The 14357-nt window shown below is 31.5% G+C and overlaps 2 protein-coding genes across 3 annotated transcripts; one reads left to right on the top strand and one right to left on the bottom strand.

Annotated features, from left to right (window-relative positions):
- Positions 1-1590: 1590 nt before the first annotated feature.
- Positions 1591-10463, top strand: LOC126775608 (fatty acid-binding protein 2-like). Of its 2 annotated transcripts, none has more exons than XM_050497657.1 (4): positions 1591-1797; positions 2712-2875; positions 9306-9416; positions 10400-10463. In XM_050497657.1, the coding sequence occupies exons 1-4, from the start codon at positions 1728-1730 to the stop codon at positions 10454-10456; spliced, it is 402 nt and encodes a 133-aa protein (XP_050353614.1). In that variant the 5' UTR covers positions 1591-1727; the 3' UTR covers positions 10457-10463. The 2 variants fall into 2 exon arrangements, with proteins under 2 accessions (XP_050353614.1, XP_050353613.1); XM_050497656.1 differs by lacking the exons at positions 9306-9416; positions 10400-10463 and adding exons at positions 2964-3074; positions 3961-4063 and having other exon boundaries at positions 1593-1797.
- Positions 10464-11942: 1479 nt separating this feature from the next.
- LOC126775527 (uncharacterized) lies at positions 11943-14110 on the bottom strand. Its single transcript, XM_050497538.1, has one exon. It carries the CDS (start codon positions 14015-14017, stop codon positions 12068-12070), a length of 1950 nt encoding a protein of 649 aa, XP_050353495.1. The 5' UTR covers positions 14018-14110; the 3' UTR covers positions 11943-12067.
- Between the last annotated feature and the right edge of the window lie 247 nt (positions 14111-14357).

Raw genomic sequence — 14357 nt, 5'->3', positions numbered from 1 at the left:
GTCAAACTCCACGAACACATTTCTTACTATTGCAAAAATAATTAAATCAATAATTCTGTTTTTAACATGTTAGATTTTTGAAAAATATATGAGAATAAATTGTTATTTATTAAAAAACTAATAACAGTAACATATAATAATAAATAACACACAGTAGAGAAGAGGATGTGTAAACTTGGGATGAGATCAAATTGAGATATATTCATACCTAATAAATCAAAGAACAACATGTTTTTATAAATGGACTTTCCACAGGGATCAATTTTGGGTCTTTTCCTATTTTTGGTATACATAAATGCACTTCCATTTAATTTTAATGGTATTTGTGATACTATATTGTTAGCTGCTGATACATAATAATTCTTTAGTTGTCAGGAAAACATTTATTAAAACGATGTAAACAATGCATTATAACTAATACATAATTGGTTTACAACTAATAACTTAGTTTTGCCAACCATTATTTACCAATAACTGAAATTGAAACACATGTTCATACAAGATATCTAAAATATATTAGGTAAAAATATGTAGGTATCTCTAGCAGGCCGGTTCGCCTCGAACCGATGGTAGCTTCAGTTTAAATTAAAATTGGTTAAAGTCGACTAACTCTATTATTGATAAAGTGATTTGTCCTGTGTGCAAATCGATAAATAAATTATGTATCACAATGACGCGGCTTAAATAAATCGTAAAAACGTAATAAGTATGAGCTTATTACAATACGTAAATATACCCATTATCTACTGCTGACCTTGATGAATAAATAAAAATTGTGTGTAAATCACAGCTATCGTCCACTATCCTACCAACAAGAGACGCAGCTGTTGAGTGCGCTCTAAGAGCCATGCGTTCCACAATAAAGAAGCCTACCGAAAAATATTATAAGCATAGCGGAAATATGTAATGATCGCTGAAGATAGACTTAATATACAAATGCGTATAATCCGGTCTCTAACATATTATGTCTGAACGTTGAACGGATTTTCATACGATTTTCGCCAATGGATGGAGTTGTTTTATAGATAGGGTAAATATCGTTCACCTAATTGTAGTGATCACTACCGCCCATAGACGTTGGCTTTGTTACAAATATAAAGCATCCCTTACAGAGGCAATGTACCTTGGGAACTCACAAGAATACGGATTACTGCTGTATTGCGGCAGAATATCTATTAAATGGGTGGTATCTACCATGACGAGTTTGCACAAAACCCTATCGAGAAAAATAATTCATTAATCAGGAAAATTTAGGTAGATAATTTATTCATTAAAGATATTAGTAAATTGGCTCAAATATGACGATGGTTATTGAGTGTCAGAATAAATCATGCTAACTGGGAGAAATCTCTCTTAATTATCCTGCATTGCATGCAATAATAACTTAATTCTTATTACGTTTAATTTAATTATAATAAACATCTCAAGCGATTTTAGTATTAATAACTTACGAATACAATAAATTTATCGGCCTTTAAACTGTCACAAGCTTGGTTGTCCAGGCACGAAAAAATATTATTAATTAATTGACAAGAAAAATTATAAGAAATTATTACCTATCTGTAAATTTTTTATCAACGATTATGTTTAAAGTTCGTAACGTAAATTAAACTGATAACAAACACTGTACTTATCTCTGAATCATCACAGTTGCTAATAAAAAGAGCGGCGCCGGCATTTTTTATTAATACCATATCGACATTTCACGTTACCTACCACAAATCAAAATGGCGTACATTGGTAAAACTTACAAATTCCAAAAAGACGAGAACTTCCGTGAATTCTTGGCTCATCTGGGTAAGTCAATTTACGATTTTATAATATAGAATATACCAGAACTGTATCTATATCAAAATTATAGTTACGATTCACGAAGAGTGTATAAATATGCCATATATTTATGCACTTTTATTATTCTTAAAATAGTTAAAAATTATACTCTTACTTTGGATTATGAAAACAGTTTATTTTATATATGTATACCTAAATATATATATAAAGTTGCGTCATAAAATAGTGTTTTAAGTACCTATGTTAAATATTAATGACGTAATAATTAATAATTTAATTAATATTTTATCTCCATTGGATACTGCTACTGAAGGCTGATGTTTAATTGTAAGCCGATGTAGATATACTACCGCCAAATATCCTCAATTGCTTATTAAAAATTTTAAAATTAATTATGAGTTAACTCTTTTTTTAGTGCGGAGATAAGAACTGATATAAAAAAAATTGATAAAGCTTCAAGCTTACTTGTAAATATTAATGGGGATGTTTTATCTAATCTTTCGATTGTCCAAATAGTTTTTTTTTTAAATAAAACTGATATATGACGAAATTCGTGTAAAATAAACGACCTGTAGAACTCAAATAGGCAATCATTTTTTGTCATCAATTAATTCTCTGAAAAGCCTTGATAATTTTCTTTACGTAATAATAATACACTACATTGCTACTGTCAAAATCTATCAACCGTAGAATGATCCAGTCAAAATAGCAAATAAAAAAATAAATAAAAACTTTTTAATTTTATAAATACTCGTTGGCAAACCGTTAATTTACTTTCTCTTGTCTGTGTATATATACTCGTGTAAAATAATTGTAATCGCAATGATAAATTGTATCTATATAAGTTGATGCTCTTGAAAACCAATTAGTATCGAGATACAACAAGGTAGATAGTATAAAAATCTTGGTTATGATTACAGGTGTCCCAGCAGACAAAGTGGAATACCTGCTTACGTCCAAGCCATCACAGAAACTTGAAAAGGATGGCGACAACTACACTTTGACTACAATTGACGCTTCGACTAAAGAAATGAAGTTCAAGGAAGGAGTTGAATTCGACGAATCCATTACTCCGGAAATTACCGTATGTGTCCAAATCCATGTAACATAAAACAATAATTTCCAACACTTAGTATGAGAAGAACTTATTATTAATGTAATACTTATTTCAGGCAAAGACGACATTCACCGTTTCTGGTAATGTAGTGACTCAAGTACAGAAATTCGAAGATGGCCGCAGTATCACACTTAAAAGAGAATACAGCGACGACCAACTTGTCGTGGTAAGTAGTAGTATGCGAATATCATCTTTCTAAATGAAAAGAACATGAATATTTGTGTATTTGTCCTCTATGCTAAGCCATTGATCTGGTTGTGATGAAAATTTGACGATTATTCTGTAAACTCAGGAAGATTCTTGGCCCAAAAAACGTTGTTAGAGTGCATGCCAAAATATTTTTACTATATACTTAGAAAAAGGACCACAATATAATCTTGTGCATACAAAAATAAATTGTTACATTGTAATTATACTTCTCAGATAATCAATATATTTGTACATCATCATTTATTTATAAGCTATGGCATTTTAAAAGAACATAAATTGAACATATTTACCTATTCTGAGTTATGCAACTGAATGTTAAGTCAGTTCTTACCATGTGTACAAGTACCAGATATAATCATAATTATAATAATGCTTATTCTACTAAAAATATGCTCTAAACGCGTAGTATTCTTGGTCGTAAAATAAACCTACTTATACAGTATGCATTTCTTCCTTTAAAATATATAGTAAATTGGCGTTTTGTTACATTTACAACAACAACAAAAATAACAGCCTGTTAATGTCCCACTGCTGGGCTAAGGCCTCCTCTCCCTTTTGAGGAGAAGGTTTGGAGCTTATTCCACCATGCTGCTCCAATGCGGGTTGGTAGAATACACATGTGGCAGAATTTCAATGAAATTAGACACATGCAGGTTTCCTCACGATGTTTTCCTTCACCGTTAAGCACGAGATGAATTATAAACAAAAATTAGGCACATGAACATTCAGTGGTGCTTGCCCGGGTTTGAACCCACGATTATCGGTTAAGATTCACGCGTTCTTACCACTAGGCCATCTCGGTTACATTTAGTTTAGTTCAAGTATTTATTATTTTTTTACAGGAAATAACAACAACTGGTTGGGACAGCACCGCCCGCAGATATTACGCAGCTGTTTAAATGTAGATTCACCGAATTATAGTTTTATATAAGTTTTAAATATTTATTAAAAAAAAAAATAAGAAAAATGTTATTTGTTTTGAATTCTCCTCTCTTACTAAATTTTTTTTTTATTTGAGGCTTTTTATTCCATAGATATTATCATAATAATAATGTCTTTCTGATTGAATTTTGGCCTCATGCGGCGGTTAATCTCAAAGTGCAATAAAATAAATAATTTTCTACGCTATTTCTGACACAAGCGGATACAGATTAGACATAGGACCAAGGGTTTTACGTGATTTTAAGGCACGTAAGTTGCTAGAAGTTGCCAACTCTGGCAACTTCCTAACTCTCGCAAGTCTGGTTTTTTAATGATAATTTCAAGTCAGAAAAACCCAATAAGATCTAATTGCCCTGAGCCAGCATCGTATTATTTCAAGTTACTAACAAGCTTGTGACTGGATGAACGACGCAGTTCTAAGAGTTTACTTAGTTTAAATTCGTTCGTTAAGTTCGACCTTTACGTAGATATTCCAATCGAAGAAGGAGTAAAGATAAACAAACCTTAGATTAACATATTCCAAGCGATCTTCTAATAGTTCTACTGAACTGTTTGTAGAGCATATACACTCTACAAACAGTTCTTTATTAGTTTATTGTTATTTGTAATACAACACTATGTCCCTTAAATAATTATATCCAATTTAATTTAACTGTAAAATTCCGATCACAACTTCGCGTACATTAAAAACGTCATTTTCTTGCGAATCCATCTCGTCATTATATCGCGTCAATTCAATGTCAAAGTAGTTATTAATAATAATTTATTTAAAAAGTTTACAAATTAACATATAACATTTAAATATCAGCTAAATAATTATTTATTCGTCTTTACTCTCTTGTGGTTGGAATAGGTAAGGTAAGGTAAGGGAGACGAAAACGACGAGTCAGCTTCCAAACTAAAGCCCCGGGAGGGGCCGCGGATGCGTTATATAAACACGATCCCGCAGCCTCTCCGATCCGCGCTGAGGACGGCCATCGCTGTGGTTTTAGTGGGTAAGAATCCCACTTAACCCTTTCAAGAGAGCCTTCAAAAAGTTACCAATCTTTTGAAGGTTTCCACTGCGTGAAAAAAAGGCTATAGCTATGTGCATGTGTACAATGTTGAAAGTTAGTATAAAAGGTGGCCCGGTAGATAGTAAACATAATATTTATGCATTTCACATATTATATCTGAACACTGAACATGTTTACTAGAGCGGTATGGCTTATGTAAGGAATACAGAATCAATGATTAATTATCAGAATCAAATGATGATGATCTATTAATTATTAAAAATTATGTATAATACAGAAATACTTCGATAAATAAATAACGACCTTATAGTTCCTTTATAAGTAAGGCATCGCTTTTTTGTTAAACACTGACCTCACTCTTTTAGACATTATTGTTTTGACATTCGGAAGAAGGAGACAGCATCGTTTAACTAATCACTCCGTAATGTAATGCCGTAAGTCTTTAAAAAGAGCTTGGTGACAAGAAAAGTCGCCTTATACAGTTTATGTCAATGTCTGCTTCTGGTCCTCCAATATTATGAATGTGTGTAATGTTTATCCACAAGTAGATGATTAAAATTATATAAATTAACAAATACCGTCAGACACATAATCATTACGATTTTCAGAATGTAACTTACAATAATAAATAACAAATCTTTTGCTACAATCAAAACAAAATTAATGCAAATCACAATTATCGTCCATTATCCTTCCAAAACAAAATACGCAGCTGCGGATTGCGCTCTAAGATTCATGCGTACTACAATAAAGTAGCCTACCGAAAAATATTATAAATACAGCGAAAATATGCACGATCATGATGACCTTAGATGAAATAGGCAATGACTGCTGAGAATAATAATCTAATGTCTGAACGTTGAACGAATTTTCATATGATTTTCACCAATAGAAGGATTTTTATAGATGAGTCGGCCACCTGGGGGTAAGTGGTTACCGAAGTGACTTAGACATTGGCTTTGTAACAAATATAAAGCAGCCTTACAACCTTGGGAACTAAGATTTGATGTCCCTCGTGCATATAATTACACTGACTCACTCACCCTGTTGTAGTAAGTACTGCTGTTTTGCGGTAGAATACCTGCGGTAGGTACCTGCCAAGACGAGATTGTACAAAGTTAACTACCTCCAAGTTAACTGATTAATGAGGAAAATTTAGCATAATTCATTAAAGATCTTAAATATTAGATATTAGTAAATTGGATCAAATATGACGATGGTTGTTAAAGGTGCTGAATCATGCCAACTGGTAGAAATGTCTCTTAATTATCCTGCATTGCATGCAATAATAACACACAATAAATAAATAAAAAAAATATAAGAAGTTACTATATGTAAAAAAATTATCAACGATTACGTTTAAAGTTCGTAACGTAAATTAAACTGATAAGAAACACTGTACTTATCTATGAATCAGTAAGTTGCTATTAAAAAGAGCAGCGCCGGCATTTTTTATTAATTCCATATCGGCATTTCACGTTAACTACCACAAATCACAATGGCGTACATTGGTAAAACTTACAAATTCCAAAAAGCCGAGAATTTCCTTGAATTCTTGACTCATCTGGGTAAGTCAATTAAAGATTTTACACTATGGAATATATCAGAACTGTATCTTTATTAATTTTATAGTTTTTCTATTTTCCCAAAAATATACCATATACGAATGCACTGTTCGTGATATCTTTTAACTTAGTAATTGTCTCGTATACTATTTTTTGCCAATTTTATTATTATTATAAAAACGTTTATTTTATGCATATATATATCTATCTACATATATACGTTAATACCCGTTAGGCAGCCGTTTATAGACTTTCTCCTGTCTGTGTATGTACATCGCAATTGTCATTGCGATTGTTAACTTCTATTGAGAAGTCGATGCTCTCGAGTGCTATTCAGTGGCTAGCCACAAGTAGTATAAAAATATTCCTGGCCACACGGTCTCGAAATTGATTAGTCTCAAACTGATACATAATGTTGTGTGTAACATTGACATAGTTCAAGTGTAAAAAAAAAACAAACCCAAGGGGAGAAAATTCAACAAGTTCTAAAAGAGTGCAAAGTGTGAGTAATAAGGATATCAACACTTCATCGCATAGTAACAAGTCGCCTATACCACAAGCTACGTCAAATAGTTAAGAAGATATGAGAAACAAAAACTTTAATAATTTAATATTAACAGAAATAAGAAACTTTCGCGCAGAAATAAATGCGAGACTCAATAAACAAGATAATGAATTCAAAAAGCTACAATCTTGTGTCATGGAGATGAAAAATGATTTATTTGAATTACAAACAAAAGTCTTAGAAGTCGAACATTAGGGCCAAAGAATTGAAAAAATAGAACAGAAATTATCTGATTTAAAGTTTCAAAATGAAAACTTACAAAATGAAATAAATAAAAGGGACTAAAAAGATCATATCAATAACTTGGAGATATGCGGTGTTACACAAACTCCTAATGAAAACCTAGCTGATACGGTATGTCTATTAGCGAAAACCACGGGAGTGTCGATTCTACCCAGTGACTTAGAATGTGTATATAGGATAAAAACCAGAAAACATCAATCCCAAATGGCACCTGTATGTGGTGAAGAACAACCCACAACTGATTTGACGTTTGCTAATATAGCTTCAACCCCAAAAGGAGAAGAGCCGTCACGCATATTAGTTCGTTTTAAGTGCAAAGAAATAAAAGACAAAGTAATCAGTTCAGTAAAAAAATGGCAAAAGTCAAATCAAAGGAGGCTGCTTATAACATCGGATATAGGAATAAGCGGTATTACCCATAAAATTTTCTTAAGAGATAATTTGACATTCGCAAATCAGCGTCTCCTTCGTACTGTAAAGGATAAGGCTCGCGAACGAAACTTTTCTTTTGTTTGGATTAAAGATTGCAAAATTTTGGTGCGCAAATCAACAAAGTCAGTTGTTTTTCAAATAAGGTCCATACGCGACATATTGCGAATATACTATGATAGCAGAAATAAAAAAAACTATTGTAATCTTTTTGGTACTTTTAGAGACAATTGCGAAATTGATATCGTTCAATTAAAATAAAATGTAATTATTATTATGAGGAAAATATTTCATGCAAACATTTTAAGAAGGAAAAGTTATGGTATTTTATATTATGTAATTTTAATTCTATAAAATGGGTAAAAAAGTTACAAAGTTAAAATTATCTGTGCTGAATGCTCAATCACTAAATACAGGAAAAGACGAATTACCACACACTAAAATAATTTGATCGAGACATAATTTCTATCACGGAAACATGGTTATCTGAGAATGTCACGCTAAAAAAATTACAATATCCCAGGCTATCATTTTTTTCATGAACCACGATCAGGTTCGCAATCTAGAGGAGGAGGAGTAGGCGCATATATACGTTCAAATTTGAGAGTAAAAGTATTGCCAGAAGATTCTTCGGCACTTGAGCAACAGTGGTTTGAAATTAAGATTAAAAGATGCATAATTGCTGTAGGAGTCATCTACCGACCTCCCAAATTTAGTTTTAGCACATTTTTATCTACGCTAGATGACAATCTATCCTTTTTAACACCAAAATATGAATACGTATTTTTAACTGGTGACATAAACATTGATTTAAATTCGCATGGATATACTATATGATATGCATAAACTTTTACTGCACTGAATGTAGCGTTTGTGTTGGCAGCATATGTACAAGGCGTAAACTGAAAAGTAGCCTAGCTGAGACTACGACCTTTTCACCAAATTATGATATTGTTAACTCTTTTTTTAAAAAAGAGTTAACAATATCATAATTTGGTGAGCTAAATGGAATGGTCTATATTTCATGTAGTGCCAATGCCAGGCTAAATTGCGTGTTCGTAAATTTTTTTGGAAAGAAAACTAACAATTATTTTTATGACTACAGGTGCCCCAGCAGACAAAGTGGAAATCCTCATGTCATCCAAGCCATCACAGAAACTTGAAAAGAATGGCGACAACTACACCTTGACTACCATTGACACTTCGACCAAAGAACTGAAGTTCAAGGAAGGAGTTGAATTCGAAGAAATCCTTACCCCGGAAATCACCGTACGTATCCAAATCTCAACATAATTTAATTTATATAATCTTTCCTAGAGATAGTACAGGAGAAAATATAGATTCATAGACAATATTTATATAAAATTTTGCAATTTCCCAAAACCTAGTATAACAAAAACTTAACATTAATGTAATATTTATTACAGTCAAAGACAACATTCACCGTTTCTGGTGATGTAGTGACCCAAGTACAGAAACTCCAAGATGGTCGCAGTATCACCCTTAAAAGAAAATACAGCAGCGACCAACTTGTCGTGGTAAGTAGTTTGCGAATATCATGAATATTTGTATGTTTGTTTGTTCTGTAAGCTCAGGGAGGTTCTTGGCCAATAAAAAACTAGAATTTTCCTTTGTATCTTTTAAGGTTTGTAATAATTGTAGTTGTTAGACTCATTGCCAAAACGTTTTTACTAGATAGTTGCAAAAAAGACCACATTATAATTATAATAATAATGCTTATACTACTAAAAATATGCTTTAAACGCGTAGTATTATTGGTCGTAAAATATGCCTACTTATACAGTAATAAATAGGTACATATAGCCTATCCCAACCACAAGAGGAGTAAACCCAAATAAACAACTTTGACACCAATATCATTGTTCACCGAGATCAATTGACGCGATATCATTGGTGGAGATCTGGAATAATCTATAATATTCACTATGGATTCGCGAAAAAATGGCGTTTTCAATCCGCGAAGGTGTAATCGGAACTTCGAAAGTTAAATTAATGTGATTATAGTTAAGTTGAATTGTAGTTAAATTGAATAGTGTTGTATTATAAATAAAGGTAAATTAATCAAGAAATGTTTATAGTGCGTAATAAAGCATTACAAAAGCAATTAGAAAATCGTAAGCAATTTGTAAATCTACGGTTTGTTTACCTTTACTCCTACTCCGACTGGAATAGGGTATATGTATATACATCTATATTTATTTATCAGTTGTGGCTTATAACCTATTCCAAGTTATGCAATTGCATTTTAAGCCAGTTTTAACCAATCGATTGAGCTTTTTTTGCACCGACTTTTGGTATAAAAATAATTCTTATTCTACTAAAAATATGCTTTAAACTCGTAGATATTATTATTGGTCGTAAGATAAGCCTACTTATTTTGAGCAAAGCATTCATTCTTGTCTCTAAAATATAGCACCCTTATATCCTTTCTTTAAAGTATAGTAAATGTAGATTGGAAATTTGTTACATTTAGCACCTCAAGTGTATATTTTTTTTCCAGGAAATAACAACATCTGGCTGGGACGGCGTCGCCCGCAGATATTACGCTGCTGTTTAAATGTACCGAATTATAATTGTAAATAAGTTTTAAATATTTATTAAAACAAATAAGAAAAATGTTACTTGTTTTGAATTCTACTCTCTTACTAAAAATGTTTTATTAGAGGCTTTTTATTCTATAGATATCATGATAATAATGTGATTTTTGGCCTCAGATGACGTCAATCTCAAAGTACGATAAAATTAATAGTTTTCTACGGCAGTCCGCCGGAAATACCGAAATAAGGTCTAATTGGCCCGACCCAACATCATATGATTTCAAGTTCGTCCAGTTACCAACAGGCTTGTGACTGGACGATCGACATAATTCTAAGCGTTTGGTTAGTTTAAAGTTGGTATTCAGCTTTTAGGTCGGTACTAGATATGTACAGATTTACTTTTTTGTAAGTCAGTATAAAATAAAAAGGAGTCCCGGTAGATATAAACATAATATTTTTGTATATCACATATTATATTTGAACATATCCAGTAACGATCGATTAAATATTAGTCCTTGAGGTGATCATTCTGCTCAATGTAGTAAAAGAGGTAAGGCTTATAAAGAAAACAATAACAATGATTATTTATATAAAAGAACTCGGTCACAAGAAGTCGCCTTATACAGTTCATGTCTGACGGGCCGGTTGGCGTGGTTGGTAGATACTTGCCTTTCACGGCGAAGGTTGTGGGTTCGATTCCCACCCGGGACAGACATTTGTGTGCATGAACATGTCTGTTTGTCCTGAGTCTGGATGTAATTATCTATACAAGTATGTATTTACAAAAGAAAAGTAGTATATGATACTACATATATATCAGTTTTCTGGTTTCCATAGTACAAGCTCTGCCTAGTTTGGGATCAGATGGCCGTGTGTGAATAATGTCCAAGGATATTATTATGTCTGCTTCTATTCATTCAATAATATGAATGTGTGTAATTTTTATTCAGAGTTCAGGTAGGTACGCATATATATTGTATTGTCTTCGTTCAATTCGATCGTTAGGTCAAGTAGATATTTATCCAACATTATTTAATTTTTTTATTATAACAGTTACTATAAAACTAATAATTAACTTACAAGTATTAGTAATAGCACATGTTGTTCACTGAATGAAAGAAAATACAAAAAACGGATGTCTTGAGAACAATTTTTTTTTCTGGTGTACTTCGCTAGTCATGTCCTGTAGAAGATATTAAAAGGTTTCAATTTATTTTGACTTGAAATTATCTGTGAGCGAGAGTTATTCTTGGAGTAATAAAATAATATATTTGGCTATCTAAAAAAATAATTAAGATAAAGCAGACGCGCGTTGTGTTACTACTTAGTAATCAAAGTGCGCTTAAAGCCATTAATATTTCAACCATCACTAGCCCTTACCCATATAGATTTTCTTTAAAAAGTCATTGTAGATGAAATGAATGATTCTATCTTATGTCAAAGTAAACATATAATTAATTAAGTGTGACTAAGACTAAGAGACTATTTTCAACAATAAAACCAAGATTTCTCAGATATTAGAATCTTTAATCAATTGTTTTCTTAGTTTAGAAAATTATGTTCCGGAACGAATAAAACTTATTTCAAGTTACTGGAGTGTTTGAAGAGACCGTAGCGCAGTTGATGCAGATTTAAACACTAATCAAATGTAAATCACAGAAAACACAAGTTGGCTTATCCTTATATAGTTCCATTCTTGCAGTTGAGCCGCAACTTTTGCATATTATGTATTGATCACTTTCAATAAGACTGAACGTGAGAGAGCAAAACATATTCAGATGTCCATTTCTACATGAAAACTGCAATAATTTCTCGTCACACGCCTGACACATGTATTCAACATTCAAATTAGATATTGAACAAATATCGTCAGACACATAATCATCACGATTTCCAGAATATAACATACAATAATAATTAATAAATCTTTTACTACAATCAAAACACTCTTTTTCAAAATCAGTTAAATGATTGTTCTTTGTATATTTATCATAAACATCATTAATAACATTTATTGCTTGAACAAATAGGATTCTATCTTTTATAATATCTATCGATGTTTCTGGAAGTTTTCCTTTTAAATGTGGTACCATTAACTTTTCCAAATTTTGATAGAAAATTAAAAAAACTAAATATACTTTTAATTTATACACATCACTTGCACCATCTTTTAGCAATTTATAATAGTCTATTTGAGGTAACGTTTTTGTTTTTATTATTTTGCATCGTAAAATTTCAAGGTAATCCCACATATGAGTTAATCTTTTTAATGGATTATTTATAATGGCTGTAGCTTCTACTTCGGGTTCAGATTCAGGGCAAAGAAAAATTATTTCGATTTTTAATGATTGTTTTCGATATAATAATCTTCTATCGATCATAGCTAGAGCGAATAAAACATTGTTATTTGAACATCCAATACCGAATAGCTCACATGATGTATATGTATCTTTAATATCAAATGGTTCCAATGTAACTTCTACATTGTCTTCGGTGATGGTATAATTGATTTTGTATATATTCGTATTAATTGTGCTGATGTAGAAAATATTTTTAAACTTTTTAATAGATGATATTTTATAATCATTCACATTTTTCACACATTGACATACTAGCCTAAAGCTTTTGTCGTACAATTGTACTATTAAATGTCTGTGTTTATTAAATAATACTAATAACATGTCATTTATAAATGTGTATTCCAAATATGTGACCATCATTTTATCTGTATGTCGCCATAAGATGTGTTCCTTTATAAGTGTTACTTTATTCTCAACTAATTGACATTCATTAGCTAATACTTGACCGCTTTCATTTGTAATAATTAGTATAAATTTACCTGTATCAATGGATACCCAAACCATTAAAGGAATTTCAACATCATTTGAATTCTTTATACTGCCGCAGTATTCGGTTTGCAATGTATCATTACATTTAAGTAACCAATATAATATTTCACCAGACTTCTGAGCTGTTGCTAGGTAACAAGAATTATCGGGATTCAGTACTGGACACCAACAAATTGTTGATGATTCTAAGCTATATACAACATCTTCCATTTCTTTAAACTTTTGGGGGCATTGGTCTAATAATTCAAATCTAGTACTTAAATGTTTCATCATTTCCTTTGAGAACTCCATTATACTGTACCATAATTGCTTTTTTCTAGCGAATAATTCTATATTACCAACACTGTTTACCGTTGCTAGTACACTTTCGTGGTTATTTATTAGATTCTCGGGAGACCATTTAAATGATACTATATTTGTCATTTCCTGTGTAAGCAATTTATTATGTGGCCAAAAGGCTGGGTTTGTAATCATCTCCACAAGTTCCAAATTGTTGACTCCTTGTGCAGCATAATTTGATAGATAATTATTTGGTACTGGGCTGTCATAACTGACGCTTACCGTACATTCCTTTAAATCTATTTCTTTTTCTAAAGAATATAAGTTGTATGAAAAATCAATTAAATGTAAAGTTTTATATCCTCGCACTACCAACACGGAATTGTACCAAGATATGCTTGTTTCTTCATATTTATTTACGGTTATTCGTTTTCGTGATATTTCATGTAACATGTCATAAATATCTATTATAACTGTTATATAAAATCTTATTTTTCTTTATTTTAAGCTTTTATACAATTTTATTTTAGAGGTTACACAATAATAACAAACGCACATGTCATATTGACAATGATTGACATTACCGTTCCTTTCCAGTAATAGTTCCTATCGCCGGCTCTTATATGCTTATAAGGTATTTTTTATGAATTGGTGGTAATTTTTCGACCAATAACGTATTGCTTATATTATTTTTGAATATTTCTCAAAAAATTTCTACATATTTTTAAATGTTTATAATACAATATTTTTGAGTGAACTTCTAAAATAACTCGTATCCAGAGCAAAACCGGAG

The sequence above is a fragment of the Nymphalis io genome, chromosome 18, assembly GCF_905147045.1.
Source record: "Nymphalis io chromosome 18, ilAglIoxx1.1, whole genome shotgun sequence".
Lineage (NCBI taxonomy): Eukaryota > Metazoa > Arthropoda > Insecta > Lepidoptera > Nymphalidae > Nymphalis > Nymphalis io.
Note: the sequence above shows the minus strand (reverse complement) of the source record. Positions and strands in the feature narration are given on the sequence as shown.

What these genes read in the sequence shown, in the direction of transcription:
- LOC126775608 (XM_050497657.1), top strand. Translation starts at nt 1,728, where the DNA reads ATGGCGTACATTGGTAAAACTTACAAATTCCAAAAAGACGAGAACTTC. An exon ending in TGAATTCTTGGCTCATCTGG is followed by an intron (nt 1,798 to 2,711) that starts GTAAGTCAATTT and finishes TTATGATTACAG; the next exon opens with GTGTCCCAGCAGACAAAGTG. An exon ending in CCATTACTCCGGAAATTACC is followed by an intron (nt 2,876 to 9,305) that starts GTATGTGTCCAA and finishes TATTTATTACAG; the next exon opens with TCAAAGACAACATTCACCGT.
- LOC126775527 (XM_050497538.1), bottom strand. Translation starts at nt 14,017, where the DNA reads ATGTTACATGAAATATCACGAAAACGAATAACCGTAAATAAATATGAA.